General features: G+C 45.4%; 1 protein-coding gene across 3 annotated transcripts in view; it reads left to right on the top strand.

Moving 5' to 3' along the window:
- The window catches only part of TNS3 (tensin 3), a 457,447-nt gene that overhangs the window by 217,856 nt on the left and 225,725 nt on the right, over positions 1-13,866 (top strand). For all 3 annotated transcript variants that reach the window (XM_077491841.1, XM_077491842.1, XM_077491843.1), the window contains one exon: positions 7,515-7,644. In XM_077491841.1, the coding sequence (XP_077347967.1) occupies positions 7,515-7,644 (130 nt within the window). The remainder of the gene's footprint in view (positions 1-7,514; positions 7,645-13,866) is intronic.

The following is a 13,866-nucleotide window of genomic DNA, read 5'->3' as shown; positions in this document are numbered from 1 at the left end:
TGTTTTTTTTTGCTTGTGTCCTAGGAGAATGAACAGCTTCTCTGCTTAGAGAAAAACTAACCCTTTTCAGTAGACGTGTTTTTTTTTTTTTTCAGTTTTTTTCTCAAGGTCTTTCTTTTTCATACATGATGGGGCACAGAGGCTAATATTCATTACCTACTGGGTTATACATAATCTCTAGGTGAATGGACACTGGTAGACAAAGTCCTTCCATACAGGAAGTACTTCAGTTTTTTACCAGTGTCTGCAAGGTGGATGGGCACGTTTGTTTGAGCTCTCTGAGCTCCAGGTCTCTAGTCCCACAAACGGTTCTTAAATGAATCAAGGGATTGACCGATCGGATCCATTTGACATAGGCTCTATATGCTTAGATAAATGGTACCCAAGCCTTGCAAAGAAGACACAAAATCCTGCGAGTTTTTTGGCTATGGACCCTGCGAAGTGGAATCCTGGACACCACAGTGCTAAGACATTCCTGCAGGGTGCCGTACAGGGCCAAGGTAGTGGACCCTAAACATGAAAAGGGTACCCAGTCCTTGAAAGCCCTCAAGTGACAGGAACCTGCCGTAATGGGTGAAGATTGGGCTCTTAGTTTCTAAGCAGCCCTGTGCTTGGGCGGGTAAGTAAAACCCACTTATTTACTTATTGTGGGGTGTCCCAGTGATTGTAACAATCAGTCAAACTAGCTAGAGGCTGGACACCTGTGTGCAGTGACCATACAGGGGAGTTTTGGGCAAGCTGTGGGTGTTTGCAAAGTGTACCTTCTTTTGCTTGTGTTGCTTGTGTCGTGCGCTATTTTGCGTTGGTTCACCATAGCGCACGTGCATTCACAAGAGCGCTGCTGTGCTCAGCAGTTTGTTTGGCGGCCATGGCATTCGCAGCTTCACCATAGGCATTGTGCGCACTTGGAGTCACGCATGCGCCATAGCCTAATCTGGGCAAACTGAGATTTGCGTCATATGCAAATACAGCCACGTCCGTTTGCAGGGCCCACACACGTGCGTACGCATGCGCAGAATGTCCTGGCACACAGCCAGCTTATTTAAGCTGTGTATGCCAAGCATGTGGTGCTTCCAGAAGGCAGCATTGGGACACAGAGCAGGCTCTGAACTAGGCATTTGCAGCGGTTCATTTCTCCTTACACGGGTCAGGTGAGTCACCAGGTGTTGCTTGGCAGGCTAAGGTGCTTAGCAGGATTGTTGCATAGGGGCTTGGTGAGCAATATGAAAGGGTCTCCCTTCTGAGGTGTATTAATGCTATACCCAGGTACTCCCTTTTTGTGGCTTGTAAATGTCTTCAAAAAGAGTAGCGGGACTAACCTACAGGGAAGTTCACACCTATGTCATCAGTAGCTCCTGATGAACCTAGTCGTATCCCTAGTGTTGTATCCCTTGAAAGACCAGAGGCTTCCGGGCAATTTGAGCCACTGCGCCTGTCTGGTATGGAGCCCACAGTGAATGCTGCTGCTTCACCCTTTATCATAGGGATGAACTGTTCTTGGCCCTATCCGGGTTAGAACACAGGATTGCTCGCATGATTGCCTCCATCCCGCAGGGTGGCAAGAAGCGTGACAGATCCCCCTCCCCTGAGCCTCCTAGTTTGGAGCAGGAATGGGTTGAGGATGGGGAAGAGCTAAAAGCTCAGGATTCTGTGGAGGGCCTAGCGGATGAGTCTGCCTCTGTGCAATCTGGACAAGAAGATATCCAGTTGGTGTCTGCCTCTCAGTCACAGAGTCTTTTGATCCAGACTCTTACCGAGATGGATCGTTCTGCCTTTAAGTTACCTCTTGCAGAGGTTACTGAGCCCCCTCCGATCCTCTTTGGAGTCCCTGAGGCCTCTTCAGGCTGCATAGGCTTTCCCCTTACACCCACTGTGGGAACAGGCTGTGCATGCTGTTTGGGAATATCATGACAGGGATTTTGTTCCTCCTAAGAGGTTTTCCCTTTTATATCCGATGGATGAAAGGTTCATTAAGAAGTGGAGCATGCTAGCCGTAGATGCAGCAGTCTCCTCCTTAAACAAGAACTTAACTTGTCCGGTGGATAATGCACAGGGCTTGAAAGACCCTGTTGACAAAAAATTGCAGTCATTTTTAAAGGCTTCCTTTTCTTTGGCCAGTTCAGCTATTCAGTCAGCTGTTGCAGCAATCGGTATCCTCTGTAAAGGATCAGGTCAGACGGCCTGACAGGCCTAACCAGAAGGATGATCTTGCTGAAAATAAGAGATATTTCTTGAGTGCTGTGTTTTGCTGTTGATGCCTTTAAAGTATTCAATACAGCAGGTTTCTCATTTGGCTCACTGTACATATGCGCAGATTTTTGTGGCTTAAGAACTGGTCAGCCGAGCTTCCTTGTAAAAGTTATTGACAGGTTTCTTCTTTCATGGGGAATGTTTGATGATTTGGGCAAATATATCCAAAAGATTTTGTGAGGGAAGAGCTCTCTACTTTCGGTAACGAGAAGCACCAGGCGTCCCCTGTTTAAAACTTCAGGTACTGCTTCCTCAGAGGTTTCTAAGATCCAGTGTTCCCTCGGATCCTCCAAGAAGAAACTTACTGTTTCAGGCACTACATCATTTATTGCATTAAGGAGTGATTGTAGCTGTAAGGGGTGTGGGGTTTTATTCGAACCTGTTTACAGTTCAAAAATCAAACGGGGACACAAGGCCCATTTTGGAGCTAAGATCCCTAAACCAGTATCTGCTAATCCAGTCCTTTTGGATGGAGTCCGACCGCTCAGTTGTATCCTCGCACCAGATGGGAGACTTTCTAGCCTTCATCGATATAAAGGATGTATATTTACAGGTACCTATCTTTCAGCCTCATCAGAGGTTCCTGCGATTTTCAGTAGAGGAATGTCATTTTCAGTTTGTGGCTCTACTCTTTGGGCTTGCCACAGCTCTCCGGGTGTCTACAAAGGTCCTAGCACCAGTACTGGGTCTTTTAAGGGCCCAAGAGATCTTGGTGCTTGGGTATCTGGATGACCTCATGCTCAGAGATCACTCACAACACTCTAGAACAGAGCATAACCTGCACAGTGCGGTATTTGGAAAGCTTAAGCTGAGTCATAAATACAGAAAAGTCAGCCTTGAGACCAGCTCAAAGTCTGCAGTATTTAGGTCTGATCCTAGAAACGGTCCAAGCAAGGGTATTTTTGCCACCCATAAGGCTCTGTGCTCTGATCAGGTGCGTCAGATGAGGGTCACCAGACAACCCTCCTTTCGGCTCTGTATGAGTCTTCTAGGAAGGATGGTGTCCTCCTTCGAGGCAGTGCCCTAGGCCCAGTTCCATTCCAGGCCTATACATCAAGACATCTTGTTAGCTTGGAACAGTAGAGGACAAGCCCTGGATTATCCAACATTCTTATCTTCTCAGGCACGCTTAAACCTAAACTGGTGGTTGCAGGATCAGAACCTGCGAAAGGGAAGATCCTTCCTCCTGTTAACTTGGAGAGTACTGACCACAGATGCCAGTCTCTCAGGCTGGTGTGGCGCGTGACCCTAGAGGGGCTCACAGCTCAGGGGAAATGGCCAAGGACAGAACAGATCCTGCCCATCAACGTCTTTGAATTACAGGCTGTATGTCTGGCTACAGTCCTGGACAGTGGAGCTTTCATGACTGCCTTATCAGGGTTTAGTCCGACAATGCCATTGCAGTGGCCTATATAAACCACCAAGGCGGTACCAGGAGTCGTTGAGCTCTGAAGGAGGTGAGCCACATACTAGCCTGGGCAGAGGGACATGTGCCGATTTCTATTGGCAGTTCATGTCCCGGGAGTAGAGAACTGGAAGGCATATTATCTCAGCCGCCAGCAGATCTGCCCGGGGGAATGGTCCCTACACCCAGGGGTGTTCCAGAAAATTTGCCAGCGTTGGGGTTGGCCAGAGGTCAACCTATTGGCATCCAGGTTCAACAACAAGCCACAGCAGTTTGTGTCCTAAACAAGGGATCCTCTGGCAATTGGAGCAGATGCTCTGGTAGTTCAATGGAGCCAATAATCCCCTGGTTTATGCTTTTTCCCCGATCCCTCGTTCCACATTTGTTGTGCAGGATTCGGGAAGAGGGGGTTCCAGCCTGGCCTAGAAGGCCCTGGTTCCCGGAGATTGTGAGACTGACAATAGACAGGCCATGGACCCTTCCATGTCGCCCCCATCTACTGTCTCAAGGTCCTATATTCCACCCCAATTTACAGTCTCTAAATTAGACGGCATGGCTATTGAAGCCAGGGTGTTGAAGGACTGTGCCATCTCGGGACCAGTGGTATCTACCCTAGTGAATGCTAGAAAAGTTGTCACTAGGAAGATCTGTTATAGGGTCTGGAAGACTTGTAATGTGTGGTGTGAAGCCAGAAATTGACATCCTCTGAAATACGTGAATGGGAGAATTCTCTTTTCTACAATCAGCTGTGAAAATCAGATTTTGAGTACAATCAGAGGTCAGATTTTGGCCCTGTCAGTATTCTTCCAAAAGCCTTTAGCCTCCCATTCGCTGTTCCAAGCCTTTATGCAGGTGGCAACTCATTTACTTCCCCCCATTAAATCACCTATGGGACATTATTTTGCCGTCTTTTTTCTCTCAGCCTCGTTCGGCGGTAGAGAGAAGACTGCATTCCTTGGACGTTGTCCAGACAGTCAAGGTTTAGTTGTCTAGATCTGCGGAGATGCGAGGATTAGACTTTTTTTTTTTTTTTTTTTACCCAAAGAACCCAAGAAAGGGCAGGCATCTTCCATTGCCAACTGAGTCCGTCAATTGGTCATTCAGGCCTAGGGTCTGAAACGTAAAGCTCCTCCCTTTATGGTGAGAGCTCATTACCAAGGGTGTAGGAGCCTCCTGGGCTTTGCACCATCAGACATCTGTGGCTTAGATTTGTAAGGCTGCTACCTGGTCTTCAGTGCATACATTCACAAAATTTTATCAAGTGGATGTTCGAGCAGCCGAAGATTCGGCTTTCAGCCGCAGTGTACTGCGGGCTGCCATATAAGGTCTAATGGCTATTTTTTGGCAGAATGTTTTCCTCCCCTCGAGGCTTTTGCTCTGGGACCTCCCAGTAGGTAATGAATAGCATAGAATTAGCCTAACTCTGTGTCCCATGATGTAAGAAAAAGAAAATTGGATTTTTATACTTACCTGTAAAATCTTTTTCTTTGACTACATCATGGGACACAGAGATCCCTCCCCTCTTTTTTGAGGATTCAGTGCTTGCTACAAAACTGATGTGCTTCCTGTATAGGAGGGGTTATATAGGGGATAATTTCCTGTCTAAGACTTTGTCTACCAATGTCCATTCACCTAGAGATGGTATATAACCCAGTAGGTAATGAATATTGGCCTAACACTGTGTCCCATGATGTATGTAAGAAAGGGATTTTACAGGTAAGTATGATGAAAAAATAATTTTTTTCTTAAGTCAAGCTTCTCAATTTACTGCTAAGACAGGAGTGTTCTTTTATTCAATTTTTCTAGATTGGCCTGTACTTGGCATAGCCATGAAAGTTGTACCTGGACCCCTTTTTATGATGAATATGTGGGACCAGCCTGTAATGTGACTTTGGGAACTCTTTAGACCCCTGGTTCACTGAGTTGGCTGCAGAGCATTTACTGGTCCAGGATTGAGATACATCTGCTGGTGCAATCCTGTCCCAAATAACTCCTTAAAGAGTTTTCCTAAGTATGTGGTATGTATATGTTTCACTGGGCTCTGCTTAGGTAAAAACTGTCATAATCAGGTTTTCATCCCCAGTCACTGGGATGGAAATAAGTTTCTTTGTAACCTACCCTATGCGCAGCATCAGAATGCCAGTTTTAACTTCCTGACACTGCAGCTTTTCCCATATCACTTAATAGAAACAGCGTTCTTACAGTTCCTGCCTCTGCAGCACCACAGTGGCAGAAACTCAGCCACCATAAATATCTTTCTCTAACTATTGTCTTTTTTTATTTTAGATGTTTATTAATATATTTATTTTTAATTGTATTATTGTTCTCAGAAGGCCATTCCTGTCCTCCACAATCATGGAGCAAAATGCATTCCTCTCATTAGACCACGTGGTCAACAACAGGGTACCCATGTCACCAGCAACTGGTTAAGCCAAACCAGGCAGCAATGGCATTAATTGTTATTATACACTGGGTAAATCTTTGTTTGCTGTTAAGGGTGAAGCAAAGGCGATGCCTGTTTGATGGATGTTACCCACTCTGTCAATTCTACTCCTTCCTTCTCATTGTCCTCATCCTGTGAATCCTTATTTTGAAACTTTTAAAATTTGAATTTGTTAAGGGAAAAGATAAGATGCTGACCACATTTTTCATGCTGCTGCTTAAGCTTGTGTAAGAAGTCCTGGTGTTGCAAAGCACCAACATACTTCCTGGAACCTTTTTTTCTTTCTCTTGGTCAAATCTGGTGCCACTGCCCAATTTTTACCCACCCATTCACCTATACCCGAGAGATGTAACTCCTAACTGCTTTTGATTTTTTTGTTTTAACACTTTCATACTGGTGCTGCTGTTAGGTTACTAAGTGCTAATATTCTTCAGTGCTAGTGTAAACAGCTTTGTGGAAACTACAAAGACCCACTACTCAAACAAAACTGCAATTATATGGTTAGTTATGGAACACACAGACATAAATTAGCATTAGACATTAGCCTAATCTATCCATCTTTAAACAATCCCTGAAAACCCTTCTATTCAAAGAAGCCTATCCTGCTTCTAACTAACACTGTTTTACTTCCTCCATCAGCTCATCCCCCACAGCTATTACCTTTTGCATCAATTGCCCCTTCCTTTTTAGATTGTAAGCTCTAACGAGCAGGGCCCTCTGATTCCTCTTGTACCAAATTGTAATGTAACTGTAATGTCTGCCCTAATGTTGTAAAGCGCTGAGCAAACTGTTGACGCTATATAAAACCTGTATAATAATAAACGCAATAGAAAAAAAAACTGCAGCCAATGGAATAACAGATGAAAATGAATGAGTTTCCTGCAGATATTATTTCATAAATGGAACTAATCTTGGTAAACAAAAATTGCTAGCAAGTAAAGATTTTCAGTACAGTAGGCTTTATAAGTATCTTCTGGCAGCAAATTTCTGTTATCTTCTGTAGTGCATATGCAGTGTACAATCCAAGCCTATTTCCGGCATCTGTAAAATGCTATGAATGGAGTCAGGGGACAAGATAATGTAACTTATGTAGTGCATGTGAGTTACACAATCAGTTGCATTAGAATGGCCAAGGCAAGCAGATGCCAAACCCAGAAGAGGGCAGCAATAGAGTGGAGGTGGGGAGCATGGACCTCACATAGCCCCCCCCACTTGTAGGTAGAGGCTGGGTTGTCTAGCTCCCACTTTTTTCAGGTGTTGTGAGGTTCAAACCATGGTTAAAGGCTGTGCAGGGCATTATGGGTCAGTTCCATATACGTATATCTCAATTTCCACAAAAAATGGCTAACCTGAATGGAATCAGGTGTGTTATTTTTCTACTTTTGATTAGTTACAATTGTTATCCTTCTTTTACAGATCAAATGTTACCATAAATCATATTACACTGAAAACCAGGATGTCATTTTCAGGCTGCAATTCCATACAGGAGCTGTTCATGGCCAGAGACTTTATTTTGGGAAAGAAAACTTGGATCATGCAAATAATGGTGAGGGTTTTACCAGTATGTAAAATAATTGTCATATATATTTTTTTCGCTATAAACAAAAAAAAAACCCCAATATTATTATAAATCATGGGACACAGAGCCATAGTAGTTACTATGTTGGTTATAGGCCACCTTCAGGTGATGGACACTGGCATGCCCTAAATTAAAACTTGTACTCCCTGTATAACCGCTCCCACTGGCGGGAGTACCTCAGTTTTTTCGCCAGTGCCCAAGGTGTTGGTCACGAGTGAAGATGCGCTGTGCTGAGCGCCATTGGAGCAGTCCTTGCTGGGAATAGCCATGCAGACCGGATCCATTCAAAGTGTCTTTTGGCCGAATTGAGTGGTACCCAGGCCTCGTATCCGAAGAAGCAAGGTTTTGCCTGTAAATGCTTTTCTTTTAGAGAGCTGGACCCCGGGATCCAGTACTTGTTGGTAATAAGGCCATAAAGTTTTACTGGTGGAGGTGCTATTACAGGTCCATTATTGTGATTTTCCTCGAGGATCCCCAGCTCCTTGAGTTTTAACGGAACCCGCCGTTAAGTGTGAAGATTGGGTCTGTTGGTTTACCACAGAAAACCCTGCGGCAGGAAAGGTAGGTGGAGTTTTCTAAGAAATAAAAAAAAAAATTCTTATGAATGTCTCCTTTAAATCAGTAAATTTTGTCATGTCTATGTGTCACCACTGGGAGCTGTATTGAGCACTTACGTCTCATGCTTGTCAGAGAGCTCACGTTTGTCCAGGAAACAGCCAGTTTGTCTTCTCCGGTGCAGCAAGACCTCTGGTAAGTCTGGGGGGCTCCCTCTCCCCACTGGACGTCCCCCTGTGCCGTTTTTTTCTTCCCCTCTTTTCGGGGAAAGGGGGCCAAAGGTTTTTTTTTTTAAAGCACGCCGCTTGGCGGCTTGCAGCCCCCCCCCCCCCCCCCCCGCCATTCCTCCTTCTTCCCGGTGGATCCTATAGGATCAGGGGCTCGTGCTCATGTGGAAAAAAGCTATTTTTTGAAAAAAAAAGGGGGTAGGGCCGTAGGCGCGGGAGGGGGCTTAGCGCGGCATCCCCCAACGTCCAGCGAGGTAAGGTCTGGTTTTCAAAGGTCTGGTTTTATTTATGCTGCAGGAGGGACACAAGAGCAATAAGATTGGTGACACAGGCATTCCTTTGACAAATTTTACTACTGCATCAAGCTGAGCATTAATAGCAGTGGCAGAGCTGAACTGTTTCTAAAGCAGTGGATGCGTTCCTTCTGGTAGTACCTCTGCTTTGTGCATCGGGCTATGGCAGAAGTGGGGTAAAAACACCTAAATAAAGGGCTCTAGAAAGGCTTATTTAGTCACAGATCCATCCCAGTAAAATGGCATCCTCCCCAGACAGTAATATGGCTGGTCACGGTGAGCAGTCAGGAGGGGCAAGTGTTGCAGCTGCTCTTAAACACTGCAGGCCCTGTGTATTACTAAGGAGGTTTTTTTCTTCAACCATTTTAAGCTTGTAAGCTTATAAGTAAAGGTTTGATGCTTAAATCGCATCCCAGAGTGGGACTAAGCGTAACAGGCCCTGATCCATTGCTCAGGACCCTCATACTGAGGAACAAGGAGCGAGAGATGGCAAATTTCTCTCTAGGACCAGGAAAAGGCTGAGGTCTCCTCTTCCGAAGAACCTGATGTAAAGTATCAAGCTCGCATGAAAGGTTGTTTACAGTCACTCACTGAATTGGTCTATTCCACATTTTTACTGCCAGTAATGCAGTCGATGAGCCCACTTCTGCTTTGGGTTCACTAAAAGCCCCCCAATATGTTCATGCTTTTTCTATCCATTCATGGCTATGAAAGCTTACGTATTCTGAGTGAGAGCATCATGGATGCTTTTTTCCATGTGCCGTTTTTTCCTCGCTCACCAGAAATTTACGCTTCAAGGTAGAAAATCTTCATTTTCAGTTTGTAGCTCTGCCTTTCGATCTAGCTACTCGAGTGTTTACAAAGGTCCTGGCTCCTCCTTTAGCCAGGACTCAAGGTATACTAATACTACTAACAATACTAGCCTACTTCCAGTAGATCTTCTCTTCATAGATCAATTCAGTAGCCTGCTTAATCCAAGCTTTCGTCACCGCAGTTTGCTACCTGGAATACCTAGGTGATACTAGATAAATCCTCCTTAAATCCATCAAAGAGATTGTAGTACTTGGGGCTGATCATTGATACAACTCAAAAGAGGATGTCCCCCCCCCCACCAAGGAAAGTATCCGTTCCATTAGAGAACTGTTACTGTTACTCAAGTCAAAGACGAATCCTTGTATTCGGCTTTGCATGAATTTGTTGGGAAAGATTGTGGCTTTTTTCAAGGCCGTTCCTTATGCGTGGTTACATTTAAGACTGCTGCAAAACAGTATCCTGTCAACTGGGAACAAGAAGGCCCAAGCTCTGGGCTTCCTAATGTATTTATCCCCCAATGTGCGTCAGAGCTTCAATGTTCAAAAAGAGAAATCCTTTCTACCAGTTACCTGTAAGGTGTTAACCTACGCCAGCCTTCTGGGTTGAGGAGCAGTTCTGGAGGAAGCATCTGTTCTAAGAAAATGGTCCAAATCAGTGATGTCCTTGTCAGTATTCTAGAGCCTGGTCTTCAAGGTCTGGACGCTCAAACTGCGTAATTGTCCTATCAGTATCCAATCTGACAGTGCCACGGCTTTTATCATTCATCAAGGGGACACGAGGTCGTGCGGCCCAGAAAGAGGTGAATTACATTCTATCTTGGCAGAAAACATTATTCCTTGCCTATTAGCAATTTTCATTCCAGGAATAATGAATTGGCAGGGTGACTACTTGAGTCCCCAACAATTGTTCCCGAAGGAATGGTCCCTTCCCCCCCGACATGTTTCTGTTGATATACCAGAAGATGGGGCATTCCGGATGTGGAACTTTGTCTCAAGGACAAGGGATCCGATGGCATACGAAATGGATGCCTTGACTTTTTCCGGGGATTCGTTTTTTACTGATCTATGCGTTACCTCCTGTTCTTCTGTTTCCGTGCTTTCTTCGCAGGATCAAGGAAGAAGGGAAAGTGGTGATTCTTGTGATTCCAGTGTGGCCCAGGAGATCTTGGTTTGCCAAGATCGTAAAGATGGCAGTGGGGGGACCCTTGGACCCTACCACTATGGCCAGACCTTCTCTTGCGAGGTCCAGTATTCCATCCTACCTTACATACGCTAAATTTAGCAGTTTGGCTATTGAGACTCACATTCTCAAAGATGTTCTATTTACAGTAGTTCTACAGTAGTTAGTAGCTACTTTGGTTAAATGCTAGGAAGCCGGCCTTCAGAGTCAAGAATCTGGAAGGCATATGTCTCCTGGTGTAAATCCAGGGGTTTGCACCCCAGGAAATATGTCATAGGTAGGATCCTTGAATTCCTACAGATAGTACTCAAGGCCAGTTTCATTTCTAATCCTATCAATGGCCATATGTTGGCCTTATCGGTCTTTTCTTTTAATCAACCACTTGCTTCCCTCTCTCTGGTTTATAACTTTATTCAGGGGGTAATCCTCCAGTTTGGTCACCCCTGAACCCTTGGGGCTTAATTTTAGTCCTGTTGGCTTATAGAAGCAGCTTTTTTTTTTTTTTTTTTTTTTTTTTTGGAGCCAGTACGAGATATTTTCTTGGTCCTCCTTTTGATGGGGGGGGGGGGAAATAATTTTCTTGGTTGCCATATCTTCTGCGAGAAGAGTATCAGTGTTGGCTGCTCTTTCTTGTAAGGAGCCGTATTGGTTGTTCATAAGGAATTGCGGCCTTATCCTGAAGTCTTAACAAAGGTAGTATCGGATTTTCACTTAAACCAGGATATTATTCTGCCTTCATTTTTTTCCAGAACTTTGTTTCTGTGGAAGAAATGTCACTTCATTTTCTTGATATGGTGAGAGCAGTCAAGGTCTATTGAAAGTGACCTCTCAGATTTGCAAACAAATGTTTTGTTTGTTGCCAGATGGTCCTAAAAGAGGACAGGCAGCATCGAAATCTACTATTTTTCTAAATGGATTCCTCAAGTGATTGTTCAAACTTATGGTTTAAAGAGGAAAATTCCTCCTTTTCATATTAAAGCGCACTCCACCAGGGCTGTTAGTGCTTCTTGGGCAGTGCATCACCAAGCCTCCATGGATCATATCTGCAACTTGGTCTTCAGTCTATACATTTACCAGATTCTATCAAGTAGATGTAAAAGGCATGAGGACATCACATCTGGGTGCAGTTTACTGCAGGTTGCAGTATGAGTCCTCTAGTCTCTTAGTGCCCTACTTTTGTTGTCTCCCTTCAGTTGGCATTGCTATGGGACATCCCACAGTAACTACTATGGCTTTGTGTCCTGTGATGTGCAATAATAAATAGGATTTTTATAACCGCTTACCTGTAAAATCCTTTGTAGTACATCACAGGACACAGAGGTCCCTCCATTCTTGGTATACACATTGTGACAGTATGCGAGGTGAGATGCACGATAATAGGTACATTTCAGCTCTCATTTGTTCCATTAAGGGACTAAACCCGAATCCGGCCCCATTTTTCCAGCCTTTGTGGCACGCTGGGTTCCGGTCCGGATGTTCGGGTCCACTGGAGTCCACAGTCAGCTGGACTTTAAATATCCAGGAAGAGAGCACAGTAGAGGCTCTGGCTGGAGACTTGGAGAGGAGCCTGAGTGAGAGGAGCTCTGTGTGTTGGACTGAAAAGTTTGCCTACGCTCATGTTTTGGGTGACAGGAACAGCCCTGTACTGTATAGAGAGGAGATTAATGTTTCGTTTAGCGCTGGACGGCAAGGATTTAATTAAGGCTCGGTTCACACAGGACGCGGCACGACTTGCCGCGACCTGCCGCGACCTCAGCGGCGACTTGCAAAACGACTTCTGTATAGAAGTCAATGCAAGTCGCCCGAGGTCGCCGCAAAAGTAGTACAGGAACCTTTTTTCTAAGTCGGAGCGACTCGAGTCGCTCCTATTAGAACGGTTCCGTAGTACAGAACGGGGGCGACTGGTCAGGCGGCGAAGTCGCCTGGACCTGTCGCCCCTGTGGGGACCGAGCCTTACTGTTTTGTTATATTTTTATTTGCAAACCCTCTGTAAATAAACCTGTCATCCGCCAGATTTTAAAGAAAGTGCCTGGTTGCTGACCTTCATTCAGAAAAGGTGATCCCTCACAAGCTAATCTCCCACAGCGTGTATTGCCTAGTGAAGAAGGACCTAAGCTCCCTGTTGGGACCATCGGTCCTGTTTTTCTTTTTTTTCTTTCTATTTTTGCCTTTTTGTGCAAGATTTTAAGATCCTGTGATCTGCTATCAACAGCCTGCTGGGTGACATGCTGGATAATATAGATCCTTGTAGTATCCCCAGCATGGCCATCGAGCGTGTGCAGACACTAGCTACGCGCTGGGTTGACCACAACATACCCCTCGGGCTCCCGGGGCGGCCGGTGAGCGCAGTGCATCGGGGCACATATATGACCGAACTACAGATATGTCGGGAACCATGAACCAGACTGAGACAGAAGTACAATCAAATCACACTTGTTTATTAATAAAAGGAAAAAGGTAAAAAGAAAAAGCGTAGTCAAGCATAGCCAGAGTCCAGTAGCCAGATTGGGTAGTCAGCCAGTCCAAAGTTCATTAACCAGATCGGGTTATCAGCCAGGCCTGAAGTCAGGGTTCCAAGGAGAGCAACTGCAAGCAGGATAAGAAGCCAGGAGGGATGTCAGCAAGCCAATCTTGAAACAAACAGCAGGAGATGGTTCCTTGTGATGTGACCAACGTGAAGGCAATGGAGAAATGAGCTGGAAGGCTTTAAATAGGCAGGTCAGACGAGCATCATCGGGAACAGCTGGTAACTGTGGAAAGAGATGAGAGCTGGCAATTAGCCAACAGCTGAGTGGCCAGCCCAGAGGAGGAAGGGCTAAGCCAGCCCTGACAGTATTCCCTCCTCATTGAACCCTCTCCCTCGGAGGGCAACCGGGCTGGAGGGGAAACAGTCTATGGAACTTGCGGAGGAGGACAGGGGCATGTATGTCAGAGGATGAAACCCAGGAGCATTCCTCCGGACCGTACCCCTTCCAATGCACCAGGTACTGTATGCGCCCACGGAACCTACGAGAGTCAACAATGGATTGTACCTCATACTCCTCATGGTTCTCAACATGAATAGGGTGAGGACGTGGCACTGAGGTGGTAAATCGGTTACAGACCAACGGTTTCAATAAGGA

The sequence above is a fragment of the Lithobates pipiens genome, unplaced genomic scaffold, assembly GCF_037356315.1.
Source record: "Lithobates pipiens isolate NorthernLeopardFrog02 unplaced genomic scaffold, aLitPip1_a1.2 Scaffold_19, whole genome shotgun sequence".
Classification (NCBI taxonomy): Eukaryota; Metazoa; Chordata; class Amphibia; order Anura; family Ranidae; genus Lithobates; species Lithobates pipiens.
This window is presented reverse-complemented; position numbering and strand designations above follow the sequence as displayed.